This window comes from Phoca vitulina, unplaced genomic scaffold (genome assembly GCF_004348235.1).
Source record: "Phoca vitulina isolate PV1807 unplaced genomic scaffold, GSC_HSeal_1.0 scaffold12, whole genome shotgun sequence".
NCBI classification, from domain to species: Eukaryota; Metazoa; Chordata; class Mammalia; order Carnivora; family Phocidae; genus Phoca; species Phoca vitulina.
In genome coordinates, this window is record NW_022589715.1 from 31,376,937 (window position 1) to 31,400,007 (window position 23,071).

The following is a 23,071-nucleotide window of genomic DNA, read 5'->3' on the forward strand; positions in this document are numbered from 1 at the left end:
ATTTTAAGGGTTGAGAATAAAGTACCGTGTCAAGATTCAGTGACTGAATAAATGATGGTGAAGGTAAGATGGAAAGAAGAGTATCTTTAGGGAAGGCAGGGGTGAAGGAAGGTTTTGGGGGTGTACTAGTTACCTAGAGCTGCCATAACAAATTATCAAAGACAGTAGCTTTAAAACCACAGAAATGTATTCTTTCATAATTCTGGAGGCAGAAGTCCTAAATCAAAGGGTTGTCAGCCATGCTCCCTCTGAAGGCTCTAGCAAAGTCTTTCCCTGCCTCTTCCTAGCTTCTGGTGCTTGCTGTCAATTGCTGGCATTCTTTGGCTTGTAGATGTATCATTCCAATTTCTGCCTCTGTCTTCACGTGGCCATTTTCCTTCTGTGTGTCTATGTCTAAATTTCCTTCTCCTTTCTTTTATAAAGACACCAGTCAGTGGATTTAGGGCCCACTCTAATCCAGTATGACCTTATAAGGTTCTAAGTGAACGTGAATTTTGGGGGGGATACTCTTCAACCCAGTACACGTGGTATTTAAAATACGGGGATGTTACCATAATGAGATAACTACTTCATACCCACTAGGATGTCTAAATAAAAAAGACAGACAATAACAAGTGTTGGTTGAGGATATGGAAAAATTGGAACCCGCATACACTGCTGAGTAGGACTATAAAATGATACAGCTCCTTGGAAAAAATTTTGGCATTTTCTCAAAAGATTAAAGTTATCATATGACCCAGTAATTCCACTTCTAGGTATACACCCAAAAGAATTGAGGACATTTGTCCACACAAAACCAGTACATGAATGTTCACAGCATTATTATTCATAATAGCCAAAAAGTGGAAACAACCCAAATGTCCATCAGTTGATGATTGGATAAATTATGGTATATTCGTACAATAGAATATCATGTGGCCCTAAAAAGGATGAAGTACTGATGCATGTTAACAACATAGATGAATCTTGAAAGCATTATGCTAAGTGAAAGAAGCCAGTCACAAAAAGCCACATATTGTATTATTACATTTATGGAGATTAGTGGTTGCCAGGAGCTGAGGGGAGGGGGGCATGGGGAGTGACTGCTAATGGTTATGGGTTTCTTTTGAGGTGATGAAAATGTTCAGAGGTAAATGGTGATGGTTGTATAACTGAGTCTACTAAAAACCAGTTAATTGTACACTTTAAAAGGGTGAATTTTATGGTGTGTGAATCCTATCTTAAATCTGTTATTAACAAAAAAGATAAGGGGATGTTTTATATATTCCTAGGCTGAAGAAAGGTAAAACTTTAGGGGGTCACAACTTTGCTTATTTTGGACCCAGTCACATGGTGACTTCTGCATCGTTCTGCTAAGAGCAGTATATTGGAACTCACCATTTTAATAAACTATATAAGATTAGTACATTAAATTATTTAGCCCAGATTTGTCTTATAAATAAAAATGGTAATTTGTGAATTATAAAATGTGGGCCAAAGATGGTTCTCTGAATGATACCAGTATATTATATTATTATATTACTATCCAAATGTAAGGATAGTAAAATGAATTTACCTAAGTTTAAATTTTCAGTATAGGTCATAGCTGAGAAAGTTTTCCTTTACCATAGTTAGGATAAATATGATTACTATATTGGCCTACCTACAAAAGAAAAAGAAAATTTTAATTTTGCCAGAGTCCTATTGATTTGATATGATCATGTTGACACGTTCTGAAAATCATGTTTAAAAAATAATCTGTTAATTTGGAGGGCCTACTTTAAAGATTCATCATTGTATATTGAGCCAGATGGGTAGCTAACATTTTTAGTGTACTTACTTTGTATCAAGCACTGTTTTGTGTTCTTATAAGCCGTCTTTTTAAGTCCTCACAGCAAGTCCTTTGAGATATAGAGAAATGAAGTAACTTGCCCAGTGTCACATAGCTAAGAATCTGAAGAGCTGGGATTTGAACCCAAAAAGTCTATCTTAAGGGAAGCAGCCTCTGTTCTTAGCCACTAAATTTTGCTGGCTTTCTCAAAGTAGATTAGGATATTTAATGAAAAGTTCTTGAGATTTGCATGAGTAGCACAGATCATAGAAGTGTAAGCTTCAACTCTATCAGAGTTAGGCATGTAAGGGCTGAAAATATATGTCTGAGGGAACAGTGCGGACAATAAACAATCCAGAGGACATGAACATAATTCTCATTATTTTTCCCTGCCAGTATGAGGTGAAAGCTCCCGTTCCTTCTGCCTGTTTCAGGAATATTTGTAAGCAAATGGCAAAAATGCATGAAGCTATATTTGATCTTCTTCCAGAAGAACAAACACAAGTGAGTAGTAATTCCTAACACTGCTTTTTTATATATAACATATGCATGCAGAATTGGAGTGTTTTTACATGCTTTTGGTACAGTTAAGCCTAGTTCATATTCCAATTGGGGCGCCTGGGTGGCTCAGTTGTTAAGCGGCTGCCTTTGGCTCAGGTCATGATCCCAGGGTCCTGGGATCGAGCTCCGTATCGGGCTCCCTGCTCTGCAGGAAGCCTGCTTCTCCCTCTCCCACTCCCCCTGCTTGTGTTCCCTCTCTCGCTGTGTCTCTATCTAATAAATAAATAAAATCTTTCCAATAGGATTATTATTTTTTTCAGCTGTTATATTGACCTGTGGAACATGGATAAAAATTTCTGATTTCAAAAGGCCCCTAGCTCCAGCAGGCTAGAGCAGTAATTGCTCTGCTGTATGTTAGCAATTGTAAAAAGCAGATTTTTCATTGGTCCATTGAGGATCAGAGATGCCAGATTCTACCTACATCGTTCATTACATTATCAGTTTGAAAATCAGAGTTGCCATCTATCAACAGTAAAATATGTTGCTGTTATTATAATCCAAATGGGATAGTGGAGGAATTAGTGATGGAATTAATGAGATGACATATAAAGTAACTCAATCAATACACCTGATTAATATTTGTTAGATCAGCATAAGTGATCGGTAGTAGGCATAAACCAGGAAAATAGCAAAATGGGTAGTCTTTGGCACCTCTCACCTATGAAGTATCCTCCCTTTGTCCTGACCGTCTTCCCCTATATGAGTGTTACCACAGAGTTCTCTGCACTGTTCACCGACTCTCCTACCCCACCCCCCACTTGCTCGGTTCCCCTCTCCTGGTACTTTAAAGATTCCAGGATTTCTTTTTTTTCAATCTTCTTTACCCACCTTAGCTTGTTCCCTCTATACCAGGTTATCTCATTCAAGCCTAGTTGTAGAATGATACAGTGTTAGAATACAAGCCTAGTTGTATGACTGATGAGTTTTCACTAGGATTTTTGTTCTTCAGACAAGTTTGTTATTTGAGTTTGCCTCTAATTGGTTAAGTACATGGAAGTGGTATTTGGGAGCAAAAGGTAGCTTTCTTAGTGTCTCTTGCCTACTCTTTCTCCTGCTGGTCTGCTTTCCCATACCACCTCAGACTTCCATCCTACAGTAGCTCTTACTGTTTTTCTTCATGCTTCCCTAGGTTTTCATTAATCATTCCGAACTCAGGATTCATCCAACTCCTTTGAGGCTCACTGAGAATTGAGGAGCTATAAGAGAGGGAGCACCCACTGGGTCTCTTTTTTCTTCCCCATTTCTTCCTAGTCAAGCCATCCTTCTCATTGCAAGTGTAAGATCTCCCACCTCTGACATTCTGACCTTCTGGATTTGTCATCTGAGTTCTAATTATGGCCAGGTCAGGGAGCTGGGCATACAGGTAGTCCATGTGTTTTTATCTGCATCATAATTTAAAGGAACTCTTGTCAAAGCTGGGCAAGAATTAGATTTTATGTCAGTGTTGTCAGTTGAATACTAGTAATTCCATAAAACTTCCATGGATGACTTTATATATATTTTTCCCCATAGAAAATACATGTTATTCCACAAAATCGTTTCCAAAGATTAACTATAAACAGCTTCAGGTCAGGTATTTCCCACAGAAGTTTTGGGCCATTGCATCAAATACCTGCATGCAGGAGCAATAAAGTACTTTCTAGTCGTTTTACCAGTTTAGAAGGATGAAAGTATCTTTGCCTCTACCATTGTGACTTTTTTTTTCCCTATCAAGTTCATATTTAATATATTGCAGAATTCTCCATTTCTTTTTGCCTGTCATGGTCGATCCCCCCTTATATATCCCAGAGGACTTCTAAGGGGCAGAAAGGCAGTAATAAGTCATATCACTAAAAGAAGTACTGCTGATAAGGGGAAAAAGAGCTTTTATCCAAAAATGTAGAAAAATTATACTAAAATAGCAACTAAATACCTCAGGGGAGCTTCCTAAAAGTATATGCCAAAGCAAAGATTTTTTAAAAGTACTTTCTCCAAATAATATTGATTTGATACTGATACCTCAGATGCTTATGTCTTGTTTCAGTAGAGCTTTAAGAAACCATTTTATTTCTTTTCCAGATGTTATTTTTAAGAATTAATGCAAGTTATAAACTCCACTTGAAAAAGCAGTTATCTCATTTAAATGTGATAAATGATGGAGGACCTCAAAATGGGTATGTTTTCAACATATTTTTACTATGTGCTGCCATATTGGATTGCTTGATTGGTTTTTACTCATTATGCTGTCCTTCTCCACTATAATCATATCGGACCACTACAGTGGTAAAATCAGCAACTTTTTGCCTTTTTTTCTCTGTGGAGAGGATATCTGTATCTGCCTGTCTGTCTACATTAAAGTGTTTTATAAATGGTCAATTACTTAACTCACATGTCTGTTTTGAGGCAGCGTGGGTCAGCGTATATTACCCAGTAGTCTCTCCCTATGCAGACAGGACTCAGAGTCCTACTTTGTAGCTGTGTGACCATGAGAATGTCCACTTAATTCTGCCTTATTTATAAAATAAGGATAAAATGTGCTTTAACTCTTTAATAGGGTCACAAAAAATATAGTATAAATGTATATGTCCATTTTATTGTAAACTGTTGAACAAATTATATGTATTATCGGTGAGATAGTGTAATTATATAAAACAGAATTTAGAATCAGAAAACTTGGGTTAAGTTCTGCTGCTTACTAGCTGTGTGACTTTAGGTAAATCACTTACTCTCTCTGTGCTTTTATTTTCTTAGATTTGAAAATAGGGATGATGGTAAAAAGTACCATCACAAGATTTTTGTGAGGAGCAACACAGATAAAGATACGGTGAAAAGATTATACAAAACGCAAAAGCATTGATTATGAAACTACACCTTAATATGATTTCCTTAGTGTTAGCTATTCCATGGATTTTTAAGGAATATTTTATTCCCTGTTAAGTTTCAGGCTTAAATTTTCAAACTTACAGGAACAAGTGACAAAATATATTTTGGAGTCAGAAATTGGCCCTGTCCAATAAAACAAGTACACTGATTTTGCAAGAAATACTTGGAAGCTCCAGACTGCTGAATCTGTTGGCCACGCTGAATTTTTTGATGCAAAAATCTGATCTCTCCCTTATTACCTGGTTCTTCTCTTTCTTATTTTTAACAATTGTTATTTTCAAAAATTTCAGAGCCACAGAAAAGTTCAAGGACAGTTTATGAACACTAAAACCTCTCAGAAACTGTTTTTAAAAAACTAGTATTTTTAAGCCCCACTCCCCTCATAACCTTCTACTTTTATTCCCATAGCTAAATCTGGGTTGGTTGGTTGGTTGGTTCTGACCAGTACTTCTGAAGCATCCAAGCTAACTCATTACCTATTACTTTCTTTGTTAATATAGCTATTTGGGGGTCGTACCACCTTAGAGATCTTCACTGTCACATACTTTTAAAGACACTAATTCTATGTAAGTCAATTCATGCCTCTGAGTGATCCCTTGAAAGATGGAATTCCCTGAAAATTAACCTCTAGACTCTAGCCAAAAACATAGCAAACTACCTGCTTAAAAGAAATTTTTGTTCCTGAGATGGCTCTAAAAATGTACTTTTTTTTTCAAGAATGAAATTGACATAACATGAAATTAACCATTGTACAGTTAACAATGCAGTAGCATTTTGTGCATTCACAAGTGCATTCTAGTTCCAGTTTGTCCAGGTGATAAAATAGGATCAACACTTAAAAAAACCCAAGAGGAAATCCTCTACCCATTAAGCATTAAGTTACTTCCTATCCCTCCTTCTCCCCAAACCCTGTGTTTTCTGATGAGATTTTATCTAAGACATTTTTAAAATACAGACCTATAGAGAATAATATTTGTATTGCTGCTTAGAATTGATCATTAACATTTATTTTTGCTTGAAAAAAATGTTTATGTTAAAAAAGAAAACAAGGGGCACCTGGGTGGCTCAGTTAAGCATCTGCCTTCCGCTAAGGTTGTGATCCCAGGGTCCTGGGATTGAGTCCCGCATTGGGCTCCCTGATCAGTGAGTAGTCTGCTTCTCCGTGTCTTTCTCCCTTTGCCCTTCTCTCTTGCTCATGCTGTCTCTCTCTCAAATAAAATCTAAAAAAAAAAAAAAACAAAAAAACCCAAAACCATTCCAAATGAAACTGAAGTATCCCTTGACCCCATCTCCAGTCCCATTCTCTTTCCCCCAACCCGTAGTCAGTATTTTTAATAAATTTGGCCTGTATTCTTTAAGTCCTTCACATTATCTTTGTATCTTAAGAAAAGTAGGTAGCACTGTTTTATAAAATTTAATTTACTTATATGGTATATTGTATATATGCTGCTTACTTTTTCCTACTCAGCATTGTAACTGGTTTATCTATTTGATATGTAGAAATTGTCCTTTTTTTTTTTTAAAGATTTTATTTATTTATTTGACAGAGACACAGCGAGAGAGGGAACACAAGCAGGGGGAGTGGGAGAGGGAGAAGCAGGCTTTCTGCTGAGCAGGGAGCCCGATGTGGGGCTCGAACCCAGGACCCTGGGATCATGACCTGAGCCGAAGGCAGACGCTTAACGACTGAGCCACCCAGGCGCCCCAGGAATTGTCCATTTTTTGACTGCTTTTTATTCTCCCACATGAATCAACCATATTTAATGTAGCCATTTCTCCAAATGATAGATTTCTAGGTCATTACTTTTTTCCATTACAACGATGCCACAGTGAAGATCTATATACATGTCTAATGGTGTGACCGTTTCTTTGGGGTATAGATACAAGTTGATGAGAGCATATGTACATTTTCACTCTACGAGGTATTGCCAGAATATTCTCCTAAGTGGCTGTACCATGTTGCCAGCCATTTGCTGTTAGATTTTTAAATGGTTGCCAGTGGTATCTTGTTTTGATTTGCATTTCCTAATGTTTGTCATCTTTTCATATATTTATTATTCAGGTGTTCTCATCTTTTTCCTGTTCACTTTCTTTGCTTATCTTTCTCTTGGGTATTATTTTTCTTGTTGATTTTAGATTTTTGCGTATGTCCTAATCAGACTAATCCTTTGTTGGTTATATATGTTGCAAATATCTGCTTTTATGTTAAACAATTTTCAACTTTGATATAACTCTGGAAATATTTTTAAGTGAAGAATTATGCTAATTTTATGCTTAGTTTTTAATGTGAGGACCTTGCCTTAGAAAGGCTTTGTTCTTTTTGAGCTGTTGCTGTCAGTTTCAGTGTACTTAACTGACCATATTATCTATCGCAAGTGTAATTTCGAATCTTTTTAAAGCACGCAGATTAGAGGAGTTTTAAGTGAAAAATATGGTCCTTATTAAATTCTGCCATGTGATAAAAGGTGAAACATTAAGTACATAAGTCCAAAGCATTTATAAATTGGACTGTAGTACAAACATTGAGGGTGCTTTTACTCCAGCAAACCAGAACTTACGTGTTCATTATAAAATAGTGAAGCTGGATTTCCTCCTCTTTTACAAACTACTAAATCAAGGTCTGTTTGTTCTTCCATGGCCATATCTGTCAAAATATACATCTACTCAGACCAGTCCCTATTTTATATGCATGGAGCTTTGATAAAGCTGTTTCCTGGAATGTCCTTTCAAGTATAGACATTAATGAGACATCTCAGTACCCAAAAGTGTAAGACTATTTTTTCATCCAGTGTTGCTAGATGTATCAAGTGTTATATCTAGTAATACATATGCATGAATCCCAGCTTTCATTTAACTTCTTTGGATGTCACTCAGGAAACCTTGTGTTTCTTTCACTTGATTTCATTTAGTCATATACATGTACAGTTGATCCTTGAACAATGCGGGGGTTAGGGCCACCAACCCCCCTCGCAGTAGAAAATCCACACGTAATTTTTGACTTCACAAAAACCTAATACCCACTGTTGACCGGAAGCCTTATCATTAACATCAGCAGTGGATTAACACATATTTTGTATGTTATATCCTGTGTTCTTGTAATAAAGCTGGAAAAAAGGTTTTGAAAATCCTAAAAGTACATTTCATGCTGTACCGTGTCAAAAAAAATCTGTAAGTAGACCCGTGCAGTTCAAAGCCGTGATGTTCAAGGGTCAACTGTATAGTCTAGTGACCACTGATATTTCATGCTGTTTTAAGGTAAATCTATTTTATTGGGCAGAATTATGAGCCCAAGTCCAGCCTGCACTGGTTTATTCCTTTTCAAGATATTGTTGAAAGAGAGCACTCTATATGATAGCAGGAATCCTGCTAAGAAATATATTGACATTTGGTCCCTAGGAAATCTGAATTTTAAGTAATAGTCTAGCAGTTACGGTAAGACTGACTCTATGAGCATTGCTTCTTTATCCAGTAGAAAGTGTGAGATTAAAAATAGTTTTCTCTCCAATGTTTAGGTTGGTCACAGCAGATGTAGCTTTTTACACTGGAAATCTTCAAGCCTTAAAAGGCCTTAAAGATTTGGACCTAAATATGTCCGAGATCTGGGAACAGAAGAGGTGATGACATACTGGAAAACTGGGTAGCTCATCTGACCATGGGATGTGTATGTTTATGAAGAAAATGTGGATGCCTGTGATTCAAGAACTGAACCTCGAACCCAAAGTGAACTGGGATAGGGGAAGGGGAAAAGGAAAGTATCAGTGTTGGGAAACTGGGATTCAGTGGGATCTACAAGGAATGCCATTTTTATGCTTCCTTCAGTGAGGAGTAACTGATCAGGTGTCTGTAACATTTTTCATTCTCTCTGGAAACAGACTCAGGTTTCTTTGGACCAAATCCAAAAGAACACATAGCTGTAACACAGCTGTAGTTGACTAGAATGCTCTGTATACTTTATATTAAAAAATGCTTTGCATTTCTTCCAGTGCAATGAAATTCATATGGTGTCCCACCTTATTTAATGATGGTACAATTTAAAATATTAAAATCTTAGTCAACCTCTGTAGAAAGTTTTCTCTATGAAAGTAAAGCTGTTTGAAAAATTATTTTTTTACAGATCTTTCTATAAAAAATAAACATCTTTTGATTGCTTGGATTTAGGAATTCAATTTTTGTTTTAGTGACCAATGTCAAGTTTCAGGCCTTGTGTGTCACATATTTAATCTTTCTACCACCACTCTATGTCAACTGGATAAAGCCTTCCAGAAGAGTCTAAATACTTGAAAGTCTGATCACAGTAATAATTAAAGAATAAGATATTGGCATTTATTTATGCAACTACTAATTTAAATACTTTTCAGAAGTGGTATATGAAAGGCTGCAGTTTAATAGCTGTATTTTTATAAAAGTATCTATGAAGGGTTGGTTTGTGGGTTTTTTTTAATTTCTAGCAAATCATAAGAATACATTTTAATATGTTCTATTTATGAGTTCTCATTTTAACATTTAGATAACATATGAAGTATGGCCCCCTTGGGTTGTTTTTAAAAAGTTACTTTCGACGTGTATATGAACAAAGACCAGGGAGAAAATAGAACTTTTAAAATATAGACTGCTGTGTTGGGGCCAGAAATACAAGGTGATGAGTAAGTTATTTAAAAATTTTATAATACCTACCTTCAAAACTAGAATCAGCAGCACTCTACAACTGAAAGTGCCTGTGCCTCACCTCATACCGGGAATCTTGCCTCACCCTGTCAGAGTGCCTAACCTTGTGGTGATTATGTACAGTGAAATAATTAACAGTCTTATTTTGTGCTCTTCCATTCCCTTAAAAGGAAAGCCTGTTTTCTTTATCATTACTAAGGTATGTCATTGGTTCTTAAACTGTCTAAAATAAAGCTGTAAAAAATTATCAGACTTTATAAGGCAACTTCTTTTTAATAGTATACAGTAAACTTTAAATACAAGCAGCCTACTCAAAAACAAATATGTAAGAATTAGAAAATGTAATTAATCCTTAGAGAAAAGCCACAAATTAAACTACCAGCAGAGCTGATCTGAAAGGTTATTTGTGAATATTTTCAGTCACAACAAGAAAGCTTCAAGGAAAGGGAACTTTATAAAGTTGTACCCCCATCCCACCATACTAGAGAACAAGGATGTAAAAGAAATACCCTACCTCTACCCACCCCATCCCTTCAGCTGGGAAAAGAAACATCACTTTGTTTTAATAAATGGAGAGTCTGTGGAAAGCATGGCAGGCATCCCAGCCTTAGGACTAGATGAAAGGCCTTCAGGTTTATTCCTATGGAAAGAATGATGTGGTTAAGATTCTTAGAAATGCAAAAACTAGGTATGTTAGGTAACTGGCCAGTGAGTACTTAAATATTTCAAGAGCAAATCTTCCAACTGATCCTGTAACTGTTTTGCAAGAGTAAACCGTTTTTCTTCGCCATTTCATAAAGTTAGCATTGAAAGTGTACGTGTGCACATGGACTGCCTCACAGCTTTATTTTTGAAATCACAAGCAATTCAAAGTGACCATCACTGAGGCCTCTGTTAAAAGATGTTCCAGCAGAGCTGCCCCAGTTTTAAGATTAAACAGTATTGCACTTTAAGATGAACTTTCAGGGTCCTCTTCAAAGAAGAAAAATATTGCTTCCATCTGTGCTTTTCTTTGACTAAGCATATTGCAAAAAAAAACTTTAAAAATTAACACCTCAGGGTACAGTAACATAGTAAAGTACCTGCCGATTTTAGAATCCTAGAGAACATTTCATTGTAAGAAACTGTTTAGCCCATAATTAGTATGAAGTGTACACAGTATTTTTCATTTCAGTGGTCCAAGATACGAAGGTTCCCTGATACAATCTTGTTCTCTAATACTGCTCCAGGTGGGATGTCGATTCGGTCACCATGATTTGCAATGATGATAACTGTTCCCTACATGAGAGGGAAGACAAAACAGAAGAGTGTAAAACTGCAGCTGAAATGCAACTGATTTTCTTACAATTACCAAGTTTATGTACCAAGTTTATGCTCCATTTACAGTGGAGCAGTTGTACTTATTAGCAGTATTAAAGTATGAAAAATAACATGTTAAGGAAAACTGTATAATGTGTCCCTCTAAGAATCCTGACAGTAGTTCTAGAGACGCTGCCTCCGTATCAGAGGCGGTACCGGGGTGAGAAGTGGGCCCTGTGCCACCACATGACTGGCCCTTTCAAAGAACTACCTTCATAAAGATACTGAGGTGCTTGGTTTATATTTACATATAGGTTTGGGTTTGTTTTATTGGTTTACGAATATATTTTTCATGTGTTAAGTGAGACTATTTAGATGAGGCAGTATTAGCAATAAAGTTCCATGTACGTGTGTATATACACAGTATCAGCAATAAAGTTCCATATACCTATATATGTATATATACACGTATAGATAGGTCTGTACAGTTGACTCTGGAACAACACATGTTTGAACTGGGTCCCACTAACACGCATTTTTTTCAGTAAATACAGTAGAGTACTGTATATGATTTTCTTAAAATTTTCCTATCTCTAGCTTCCTCTATTGTAAGAATACAGTATATAATATATATGACCTACAAAATATATGTTAATCAGCTGTTATCAGTAAGGCATCCAGTCAACAATAGGCTATTAATAGTTACATTTTGGGGAGTCAAAAGTTATACATGGATTTTTGACTGCACGGGGGTCACCCCCCCCAAGCCATCACGTTGTTCAAGGGTCAACTGTATATACATATATATATATACACACACACATATTTATATACACATATATCTTTTTGTTTTTCTTTTTTTTTTTTTTTTTAAAGATTTTATTTATTTGCGAGAGAGAGAATGAGAGACAGAGAGCATGAGAGGGAGGAGGGTCAGAGGGAGAAGCAGACTCCCTGCCGAGCAGGGAGCCCGATGTGGGACTCGATCCCGGGACTCCAGGATCATGACCTGAGCCGAAGGCAGTCGCTTAACCAACTGAGCCACCCAGGCGCCCTCTTTTTGTTTTTCTAAGATCCTCATTTAAGGAGCTTTACTAAAGGAAGACCACATGTACTCTAGGTATGGGATTTTTTTTTTTTTTTAATAATTAGGAAAAAGCTGTTGTATCTTTGGTTCTGAGCTTTAATATTTATACCTATAGTCCTTCCTATTTCTTAGGCTAGAATGGTACTCATCAAAGTACCCAAGTACTACGGTATGTGAATAAATCTCTATACTGATGACAATTTATTACTTTAAAAGGAATAGATTTTATTCAGTGTAAGTGAAGTTGTCATTTTTTTCTACTTTCATTCAGATTCAAATAATCATCTTTGGTGAGCTAATGCTACTTTAACAGTGATTCTCTTTTACAGACTGTCATTTCAATAAAATAGTACCAGTTAAATTACTTACTGGTGTTTGTTTTCCATTTGAATGCTATATTCCACAAAGTTCCTATATACAACAATTGTGGTTGTATTTTAACTATGTTGTATATCTATGGAAGATAGTTATTAATACTAAATACTGTGGTAAGCTATTTCATTTTAAAAATGTATTTATGTCTTATAAACATCTGGTATAGACTAAGAGGTATTCTTTAAAATAAAGGTAAATTTAGGACTAGAAAATGAAACCTGTTTTGTAAAGCTATAAGAACTGTAATTTTCATCAGAACAACACACCTTTAGTGAAACATTCTTGCCAAATGTCACATCTCCTGAAACTGTGAGGTGATCCAATTCAAGCATATCTGGTATACTTTCAAATCTCCTTAGATAATCCTGAACCTGAAAGAAACAAATTGTTTCAAAAATGGGTTAACAGAAAAAAACAGAGATTAAATTAACAAGATAGTTTACTTGAACTGTGAAAACATTCTATTTATGGCCAAGCTCAGGCCCTCTATGGGAAGAACCTATTTATTAAGCATTTGCTAGATGCTAGATGCTGTGCAGGAGAGACCATGAGATATGAACACTGTCCCTACAATTAAGCAATTTATGACACCACTGAGCAGATCAGACATTAATAAATAAACAACACGCTAAGAGCCCAATGAGTAGTTCAAATAATCTGGAGTGTAGTTGGAAAGAGATCATCATTGAAGCAAGCTGGACTGGAGCTGGGCTTCAGAAGAAGTGGAATATTTCATGCACAGCAACAGCACAAATTATCAAATTATCATTACAAATGATTACCTTTTATTTCCTTAGATTTATAGGCACTTTGTAGAAATTGTCTTACAGGGCCTTGTTTCCTATTTTGCTAAGAAAAGTAGAAGCAATCTGAAAAGTTGTTATATGCAAACAGTGAATCATGGAACACTACATCAAAAACTAATAATGTACTGTATGGTAACTAACATAATAAATTAAAAAAAAGAAAATCAGAAGCAATCTGAAAAGGTCCATTGACTTCTACCATGGGCTACCAATGGGCTACTTGCCCCCTAGCCCATTATTCTGTCCCTTCCTAGTACTGGGTGTACTCCAACTTAAGGCCAGGCCTTCTTATGGCCTATTCAAGGATATTGTCCAGTGATTCTTTCTCCCTCTTCAATGTTTTCTCTCTCTGATCACATCAATTCCAGGCAATGTATAAATATCCCATAAATTCTCCCATCTTTAAAAAGCAAACAAAAAACTCTCAAATCTTATATCCCTTTCTATCTATGGCTGCAATTGTTTTGCTTTGCTTTGTTTTAGGGCAAAATTCTTGAATTAGTTGTCTGCATATCTCTAATTTCTCCTGTTCTCTACTAAATCCCCTCCAGTCAGGCTCCAGAACTTCTATATTGATAAATCTACGTGAATTCTCATTGATCTTGAACCATTCATCTTACTTGAATCAGCAGCAGCACTTGACACAGATGATCACTCCCTCTTTCTTGAGACATTTTCTTAATTTGGCTTTCAGGACACACACACTCATGGTTTTCTACCCAATTCCTCATCTGTACCTCTTCAGTGACCTTTGCTGCTTCCTCTACCTCATCCCCATCCTCTAAGCCTTGGAATGTCTTAGGGAATAGTCCTCCCACTTCCTCCCTAGGTGATCCCTATCTCATGGCTTTAAGTACCAGCTATAAACAGAGGACTCTCAAATTTACCTGGCTCTTCCAGATTTCTCCTCTGATCTAGAAAGAGTCTAATAAATTTGAAGGTCTAATAAATACAGTATCTCCAAAATTGAATTCCCCATCTTGCTCCCCCTAAACCTACTTCCCCCATCTCCATAAATGGCAGGAAAGTCCATGCTTCCAGTTGCACAGGCTAAAAACCCTGCAATCATCCTTAACCTTTTCTCTCTTGCACTCCCATCTAGTCCGACTGCAAATTCTGTAGGTACAACTGTCAAAATTTCTCAGAATGTCAACATTTTCTCACTATTTCCACTGCCATCACCCTGGTCAAAGCGGCCATTTCCTCTTGCCAGAATTCCTGCAACAGCCTATTCCCTGGTCTCTCTGATTCTACCCTCGCTCAGCAGATTGGTCACTTCACCCCTTAGCTCGCAACTCTCTGACGGTTTCTCATCCACCAGGAAAAAAAAAAAAAAAAAAGCCACCCACATTCCCAGTATTTAGTTACAAGGTTCTACACATTAGGACTGTTCCCTGTCTGACCCAACTACTTCCCCCATCTCACTTGCTTACTCTGCCCCAGCCATATTGTGCTCTGTAAAACTCAGAGCAACTAGACATTGCCCACTCAGCCCCTGTTCTCAAATTAGGGCAGCTAACGTTCTTATCTCCTGCAGGGTATTGAAGAGGCTAGGAAGACTGAGGAGGACATGAAGGGGGAGGGGTGAGGCTGGGTAGAAAAATGGCTGGGGCACCTGGGTGGCTCAGTTGGTTAAGCATTTGCCTTCGGCTCAAGTCATGATCCCAGGGTCATGGGATCAAGCCTCGCATTGGGCTTTCTGCTCAGTGGGGATCCTGCTTCTCATTCTACCTGCTGCTCTGCCTACATGTGCTCGCACGCTCGCTCTCTGTCAAATAACCGGTTTCTAAAAAAAAAAAAAAAAAAAAAGAAAGAAAAACGGCTGGCAGTACCCTCTCAGGATGTGGGAAGATGCTGGGTCTTTGTACCACCAGGATTTTCCCAGCTCAACCAGGCTGATAAGAGGCACCCAAAACAGGGAGAGTCCTAAAGTGCCTGATGTTATCCTGGAAATTGCAGCACAGCCACAGGACCCAGAATCATCCGCCCATTGATATATGAGGCAGAACATACCTCCACACCAAGTGGCACTAACCTACAACCAGCACTAGAATAGGCCTGGAGGGCCTAGCAGGACGCCAGGCAAACCACAAAACACTTCATTAACTTCATGATATTTGATGTGATGAAATGTTTTGAATTCCACTTATCATGCTAGGGTGGGGTTTTCCTATACTTGCTATTCTCCCTGCTTGGAATGCTATTCATGCAGTGTAAAATTATACCAACATCACTGCACCCACACATTCCCTATTCCTGCTTCTTTTTCTCCATGCATTTTCCACCACTTGACAAAATATACATTTGCTTATCATTCTTACCCCACTAGAATATTCATGAAGGCAAGGATTTTAGTCCATTTTATTTACTGCTAACTATCCACAGCACCTGGAACACTGCCCAGCACATGGTAGGGGCTCAATATTTGTTAAACCAGAATTAACATTCTCCCACTGATGAAAGCAGTAAGTGGTTTTACAAGAGACATAAAGTAAAATGTCCCAAAATTAAACGTTCTTTCCTACTGTTTAGCAATCAGATTTCAAAAGTGAGTTACATCTCTATGGTTGATTCCCTTTAAAAGACAGCAAAGACAGAGGAATGTAATAGGTCAGCAGCTGAGAGTGTAATTAGACCCAATTCACGTCATTCCAATCATTTTTATACTTACACATTTAAGAACTATAAATTCACATGTATATCATATCTATAATTACGTACCTTTGTAAAAGAACTGCCTAATTTAACCAAGGGTACTGTAGGAAATTCCCGCTTTTCACTCATTGTCAAAGATCCTGCATTAAGGCTATAGAGGTTTGACATCACAAGCAAGAGATCTGATGTGGTTTTGACAGGTAGAAAGCGGCTCCTAGGAACATTAATACCTAGAGAGTTCTCAAAACTTTTAATGGCAGCGCCTACTGCAGTTTCTAACTGAATGACATTCAGGCCTCCATCCAAAGTCTGTAAGAAAGAAAAGCGGGCAGGGGGAGAGGAGAAATAGGTTTTAGCAACTTCGTTCCATGTGGGCTGGTTAATATTTGGGGAGTGGTTTCAGAGATCCATTGAAGGAGACAGAATTTTGAGAAGTGACATTTAGCAAGTACCTACCATATGCCAGGTGCTTAGACATACATGGTCTTTTTTTTTTTTTTCTTCAGCATCGTAACTCCTGTTTAGTAATGTTTCCATTTTATGATAAAGAACCGAAGGTTCACAGAAAACTCATGCGAGATGCCTGTGGCCAAAAGGCCTTTAAGTGTGAGAGCAACAAGTAAGACCGAGGTAGGTTCTCTACTTTTGGGCCCAGTGCTCTTGCCACTACCACGGCCCTGCGTCAAGTAAGAGCACCAGGGCTTCACACTAAAGAGATGGTGTATAGACTCCGAAAGACAGGGCCAGGAACTGGAGTGACTTACCAGGCATAAAGGAAGGACCCGTGAATAGACGGGCCAGAGAGAATGGGCAGTGGATCTGTGTGTAGGGAGGCAGGGCTGCACTCTGGCTTACCTTCGGATTCACAATGATCTCCATATCAATAGCGTTTTGCTCCTGCAGTCTTTTAACTGCTGCAAGAGAGATCCATAGGTTGTTTGTGTTAAATATTTTGAATTTTGATACAGACTTGAACTCGTCCACATGTGCTTTTGGCACTTGAGCGATTTCCACCAGTCTCAATTTGCCTTCATACTGGGTGAGTGTCCCACCCTAGAGAGGCAGAGAGGAGTGTGTGAGTACCTCCACATCTCTCCCGGTCATAACCATACCACGCTATTTCTAGTCTGTGAAAGTGTTAGAGAAAAGACATTGATGATAAAATCCCCCAGAAATAAAAAGTTTTGGCATTGATTCAATCTTTGATACACAGCAACATACATATAATGGTAGAACCAAAGAAAATATTCAGGTTGTCATTTTATACTATATACACACCCTCTGGTCCACAGTAAAAGCCCTGGGAGTACATCAGAGTCTTCCTCGCTTTTTGAAAGTCTGCTACAGGAACAGCCATTCCTCTCATTCCCAAACCACCGTCCATCACTAAATAACTAGTCCTACTACCTCAGACCCTGCTCTAGGTTTGGCTCTAGGACAGGAGGAGAAAAGGGAGGACAGAAGCACAAGGGGTGAGGAGTGACCCCCTGAGCGGCCTCAGCTTAGAGATGTTCTTACAGTCATGAGGCCACAGCCGTGTGGGGAGAGGGGAACGTTCACTCACGCGTCAGGGGGCACTGCAAGAGGCACAGAACCCAGCCTAGGGACTGACCATTTTAGTATTTACACACTGCCCATTTCTTTTACTCCCTGTGGCCAAGTAGTAAAACCTTGTGTACCATTTCATGACCACTATACATGCAAAGTTAAAAAACATTTGTTTTGCAACTACAGAGATATTACAGTGATTAAAAAAATATATAAAAATGCATAGGTAGAAAAAGAAATAGTACATTTTCACTAAAGGAAAAATGAAATACACTTAAGCACCAAACTAGAAGAATATCAAAGGTCTGAACAAAACATTTGAAAGTGTTTTCACTTATCCTATAAATATATATAGAACTGTTTTCAGTTAAAATCGCCCATACAGATCACTCAACAATACTGTTAAAGCTCAATTTATATATATACAGTTATGTCAGGTGGAACTTAGGGTACTCTACAGAATACTATCTCACTCTGTCTTACAATGATGTTACCAAGTGGATGAATGTGTTGTTTTGTTTACCACTGAAACTTTCCAATTAAAAAAAAGCAACTGGAGGGTGTTATGCTGAGCGAAATAAGTCAATTAGAGAAAGACATGTATCATATGACCTCACTGATATGAGGAATTCTTAATCTCAGGAAACAAACTGAGGGTTGCTGGAGTGGGGGTGGGTGGGAGGGATGGGCTGACTGGGTGATGGACACTGGGGAGGGTATGTGCCATGGTGAGCACTGTGAATTGTGTAAGACTGTTGAATCACAGACCTGTACCCCTGAAACAAGTAATACATTATATGTTTAAAAAAAAAAAAAAAGGAGAAGATAGCAGGAGGGGAAGAATGAAGGGGGGGAAATCGGAGGGGGAGACGAATCATGAGAGACGATGGTCTCTGAAAAACAGACTGGGGGTTCTAGAGGGGAGGGGGATGGGAGGGGAAAAAAAAAAAAGCATCTGAACTACAAAACCTATGCGTTGTGAAGATGTGACTCCCCAAACTGTTTCCTCTCAATATTTACCTTTACATCTGCACGTGTTTTATTTGTGACTTCCATGACAAATTCACAGGGTTTTCCATTGGGTGGGTTCATTAGATGATTAAGAATATAAAGATCCACGGTGGCACCCAGATTATCTATGTTAGACACAAAAATATACTCTTTGCCTTCTCCTATAAGGGTGTCGAGCAAACCAGAGTTGTAGAAACTGGCGTATATATCACCATGACCTGGAGGGTACCAAGCTTCTGTATTTTCCCCTGAGTATGAGACATCCTTTGCTACAGGCAGTAAAGATTCTTTATTAATCCTCGGGTACCTTAAAAAACAAACAAACAAACCAAGGTCTTTTTCTATATCAATTCTGTAAAGCATTCCAGACCTTCAAGTAAAACAATGCATTTAAAGTTAAATAAAACTTCCTCCTTCTCAGGCTATCAATAGTAATTTAATCATAGGTAAATCCATTTAAGAAAATCTCCTGTGTTGTCCAATAATCAGTTTCCTAGGTCGTAATATTTGCTGCAAAAAAAACTTCCATTGTTATACAGATGGGAGGACACCTCATACTTCTAGGGTATTCATAGATTTGATGACTCTACAAGAGGAGAAATACATTAAGTAAATTTCTCAAACTTCTTTGGTCATGGAATTGTTCTTTCCCCTCCAAGTTTGGAAAAATCTGCCCATTCTTACAACCGTATATTCAGGGGTGGTACTCTTTCTTTCCCAGAAAGTCAGCAGCACATCAGTGCTCAGGGACATCTGCTCCCTACTACGAGCGAGGGCAGGTGTGGGGGCTGGCAGTGGGGAGGGGGAAACGGAGGAGCTAGCACTGTCAGAGACCAAGGACCAACCAGAAGATGGAGGCAGAGCACCTGCAACATAGCAAGTGTCCATGAAAATAGATTAAAACAACAACAAATGGTACAACTTTTAGAAGTACCTGTTATGTACAAATTCATATAGACCCACATTCATCCTTAGATGGAAGACTTACTCCCCATTTGCCGGAGCTTTATCCAAAGTCATCACCTGAATCCCCTTCTACAGGGATACCTCAGAGATACCACAGGTTCGGTTCCAAACCAGAGCAATAAAGTAAATGTCGCCATACAGTGAGCCAAGTGAATGTTTGGTTTCCCAGTGCGTGTAAAAGGTATATTTACACTATATTAAGTGTGCAGTAGCATTATGTCTAAAAAAATGTACATACCTTAATTTAAAAAAGTACTTCATTGCTCAAAAATGCTAACCATCATCTGGGCTTTCAGCAGGTCAGACTCACTGATCACAGATCACCATAACGAATACAATAATAAAGAACAAGTTTGAAATATCATGAGAATACCAAAATGTGTGACACAGACACAAAGTGAGCAGATGCTATTGGAAAAGTGGCACCAATACCAATAGACTTCTTGCTCAATGCAGGGTTACCACAAATATTCAACTTGTAAAAAAAATGCAGTATCTACAAAGTGCAATTGAAGTGCAATCAAACAAGATATGCCTGCACTTACTTTCCCTTCCTCAAAGTAGAAGATCTGTTTCCAGGATTTATTAAATTTCCCCCAAGCCTATTCCGGATGTTGAATAAATTTCTTCCCATATGAAAGAAGGTTATCAATATTGTAGAACATATAAAAATTTTCATCCACCCATGTGGAGCCCAAATATGCCCTCAGAAAGCAAAGACCTAAGCCATCCTCAAATATTCTGGACATGGAACAAGCAGATTCTCTCTTAGGAAGAATCACAGAGTGATTATAACAATCACCTATCTATGAACAAGTGTTCAGCCTTTAAAGACACTGAACATTTTCAAACATGAGTTTTTGGCACATATACATCTTGAGGCTGCTCTATTTAAACAAGACAAAGAAATCTTTGTTTCCCAGGAGTAACACCCTCCAGACTTTTTATTACTTATTGTACCTGCTTTGATTAAAAGTGTAGATTTTCACACGACAGTGATTGTACTTCTGTAGTATTTTTTTTGTATCTTCATCCGTGTTAAAAGAGTTCATTAGAACAAGAGGAACATCTGTATTGTAGGTTTTGTTCAAATGCTAGGGAGGAAAATAACAATCAGATTACCCAGACCTACTTTTCTTTCACTTAAAAATGTAAAACTCGTAGTGGCTAATCACAAAGTATCTAAAACATCACCTATATGTAGCCCAATACAAATATTTAGCACAAGCCAGACATTTTGCTAAGCAGTTCACCACGGACTTGCTCATTAAATCACAATCCTATGAGATGGAAACTTTGTCTGCAATATACGGATGGCTAAATTAAGGGCCAGAGAGGCGGCAGGTCATCGGCAGAGCCGGGACACCCCCCATGGTCCGACTCGAGTTGTGTGCCCAGCCAGGGCCCCGTGGCCTTACTGGATAGGCAAATGCTGACGGAGCATTTACTCTGTGTCCAGAGCACAGTGGGGATGAAAGTACAAATATTACAAAGACATGGTTCTCTAGTCTCAGGATTAATGTCAAGAACTGTGAATCGCACCCCAGCTGAAATCTTTTCAATCTCTAGGAAGAGTTAAGAGGCGACACAGAGTGAGAAGAAAACAAGGTCTCAGAAGTGAGACCGTCCTGTGTTCACAGAGGGAATCTTGGGCAAGTAAATCAACCTCTCTGTGCCTTGGTTTCCTCACCTGTGAAATGGGGACGATAATATAAAGAGTACTTATGTTACAGAGTCGCTGAGAGGAACAAATGAGGCATTCACGAACAGAGCTCAGAACCCCACTCAGTGTGCGTCCGGTACAGGCGAGATGACCGTTAGTCGTTGCTGCTGCTAGTGTTAGTACTGTGGCTGCCTGCACGTACTGGACGTGAGAGAGAGATGAAGACGACTCCCCCGAAGGAACTTACGGCCCACAATTAATGACTTTATCATAAGAGAGACGGCAAGGACAGTTCTAGGCAACCATGGCTGCCGACCAGATACGGAAATTCTCCCTGGCCTCCCAAAAGGGGTTAATAAAGCCAGACCATCCCAGCTGTGATGAAGGCTGCCATCCAAAAGAAAAGGCGGGAGGAGGGTGGGGAGATCAAAGGAGAATCCAAAAAGATCCAGAGATTTCAACAACCACAAATGCTACTTAAAGATCAAAAGCTTTTATTTTACATCACCCTAAGGATTTGTCCTTGGGAACACCAAGCCTTTTTATATACTAATACAGAAACTAAAGATAGCAAGCTCCTTGACTAGCTCAAATCCACATCTGTTATTTTGTAAGGTAACATTTATAATAACCTAAAACTGGTTTTAGTAGTTCATGAGAAAGGCTGAATGTTACTCACTTCAATTTGCTGAACGGTCAGATCCAAAAAGGTATTCTCATTCCTCACACCAATCAGACTTTTCGGGCCTTTGCAGCCCATGCTGGTTCCCAAACCTCCGTTGAGTTTCACCACCACCAGCTTGTTCAGCACGGAAGATATATTATCAGGTAAGCCTCTGGCCTTTATCTTTTCATAGGGTTGAATCTGAAATTTTAAAAAAATTCAAATAGCTTTATGAGAGGTTAAATCCAATCAATCTCAGGGTTATTTCCATGTGCCCTTAAAGAGTTTTGTTTTTCTCCATGGAAAGTTTCAACATTTCCTTTAATGTCACAAGTCCTTCCGGTACTTACTTAGAGGCAACTGCTCTTGCACAAAGTAGTTCAGTGGTTCATTTACATTAGAATGGAGTACGAGAAGGGGGGAAGTTACAGTCTACAAAGACTTGTCTGGCTCCTGAGGACATCTAAGTCGCTTGGACTACCTTTAAAAACTTAAGAATTCTCAATTTGCATCAATATAGTAAATGGGATACACAAAACTCATCAAATCTGCAAATATTTCTAGTGCAGTATGGATCTACTTCAATTCTGGAGAAGTACATATATGATCATACATTATTCCTTCTCCCAAAGGAGGGAAAACCCAAAACCAAATGCTTTTCTCCTCCATTCAATAGTAAGTCTTCAGAGGAAGAAGGTGGCATGGGGTTTTTATCATATTTCTAGGTATGTAACAAGGATAGAATTCCTTAAGAATTTAACTGTCAGGCATCACTGTATGGAAGATCATACTGGAAAACTGTGTTCTCATTGCTCCAATAAATACCCTGATGGGGTAGAAAAGGCCAGAGCTGAGGCTGGAGAGAATCCCCTCCTCCCTGCACCCTTGTGTATTTCTGGGAGCACAGAGCATTACTCTTCATGCTGTGAAGGGAACAACCACATAGTGGGAGCCCAAATTCTTATGTTCAAAGCAGGAGGCACAAGCAAGTCTAAAGATCTTATAGCAAGAATGAAAGCTTTTGAAAAGATCGCGGTATACTCTCTAACCATTTACAGGGCTTTTTTTTTTGGTTATCCTTCTTTAATGGAATACATCA

At 38.3% G+C, this 23,071-nt stretch overlaps 2 protein-coding genes across 6 annotated transcripts in view; one reads left to right on the plus strand and one right to left on the minus strand.

Moving 5' to 3' along the window:
* VPS54 (VPS54 subunit of GARP complex) overlaps nucleotides 1–10,143 on the plus strand; it is a 91,284-nt gene extending 81,141 nt beyond the window's left edge. For 3 of the 4 annotated variants that reach the window (XM_032410858.1, XM_032410857.1, XM_032410859.1), the window contains exons 21-23: nucleotides 2,207–2,314; nucleotides 4,430–4,524; nucleotides 8,746–10,143. In XM_032410858.1, the coding sequence (XP_032266749.1) occupies nucleotides 2,207–2,314; nucleotides 4,430–4,524; nucleotides 8,746–8,851 (309 nt within the window). In that variant the 3' untranslated portion in view covers nucleotides 8,852–10,143. The remainder of the gene's footprint in view (nucleotides 1–2,206; nucleotides 2,315–4,429; nucleotides 4,525–8,745) is intronic. The other variant, XM_032410860.1, reaches the window with a different exon arrangement.
* An 8-nt stretch (nucleotides 10,144–10,151) lies between these two features.
* UGP2 (UDP-glucose pyrophosphorylase 2) overlaps nucleotides 10,152–23,071 on the minus strand; it is a 71,886-nt gene continuing 58,966 nt past the window's right edge. For both annotated transcript variants that reach the window (XM_032410863.1, XM_032410862.1), the window contains exons 4-10: nucleotides 21,988–22,173; nucleotides 20,606–20,739; nucleotides 18,689–18,986; nucleotides 16,976–17,173; nucleotides 16,187–16,429; nucleotides 12,926–13,030; nucleotides 10,152–11,176 (exon numbers count right to left, since the gene is read on the minus strand). In XM_032410863.1, coding sequence (XP_032266754.1) covers nucleotides 11,069–11,176; nucleotides 12,926–13,030; nucleotides 16,187–16,429; nucleotides 16,976–17,173; nucleotides 18,689–18,986; nucleotides 20,606–20,739; nucleotides 21,988–22,173 — 1,272 coding nt within the window. In that variant the 3' untranslated portion in view covers nucleotides 10,152–11,068. The remainder of the gene's footprint in view (nucleotides 11,177–12,925; nucleotides 13,031–16,186; nucleotides 16,430–16,975; nucleotides 17,174–18,688; nucleotides 18,987–20,605; nucleotides 20,740–21,987; nucleotides 22,174–23,071) is intronic.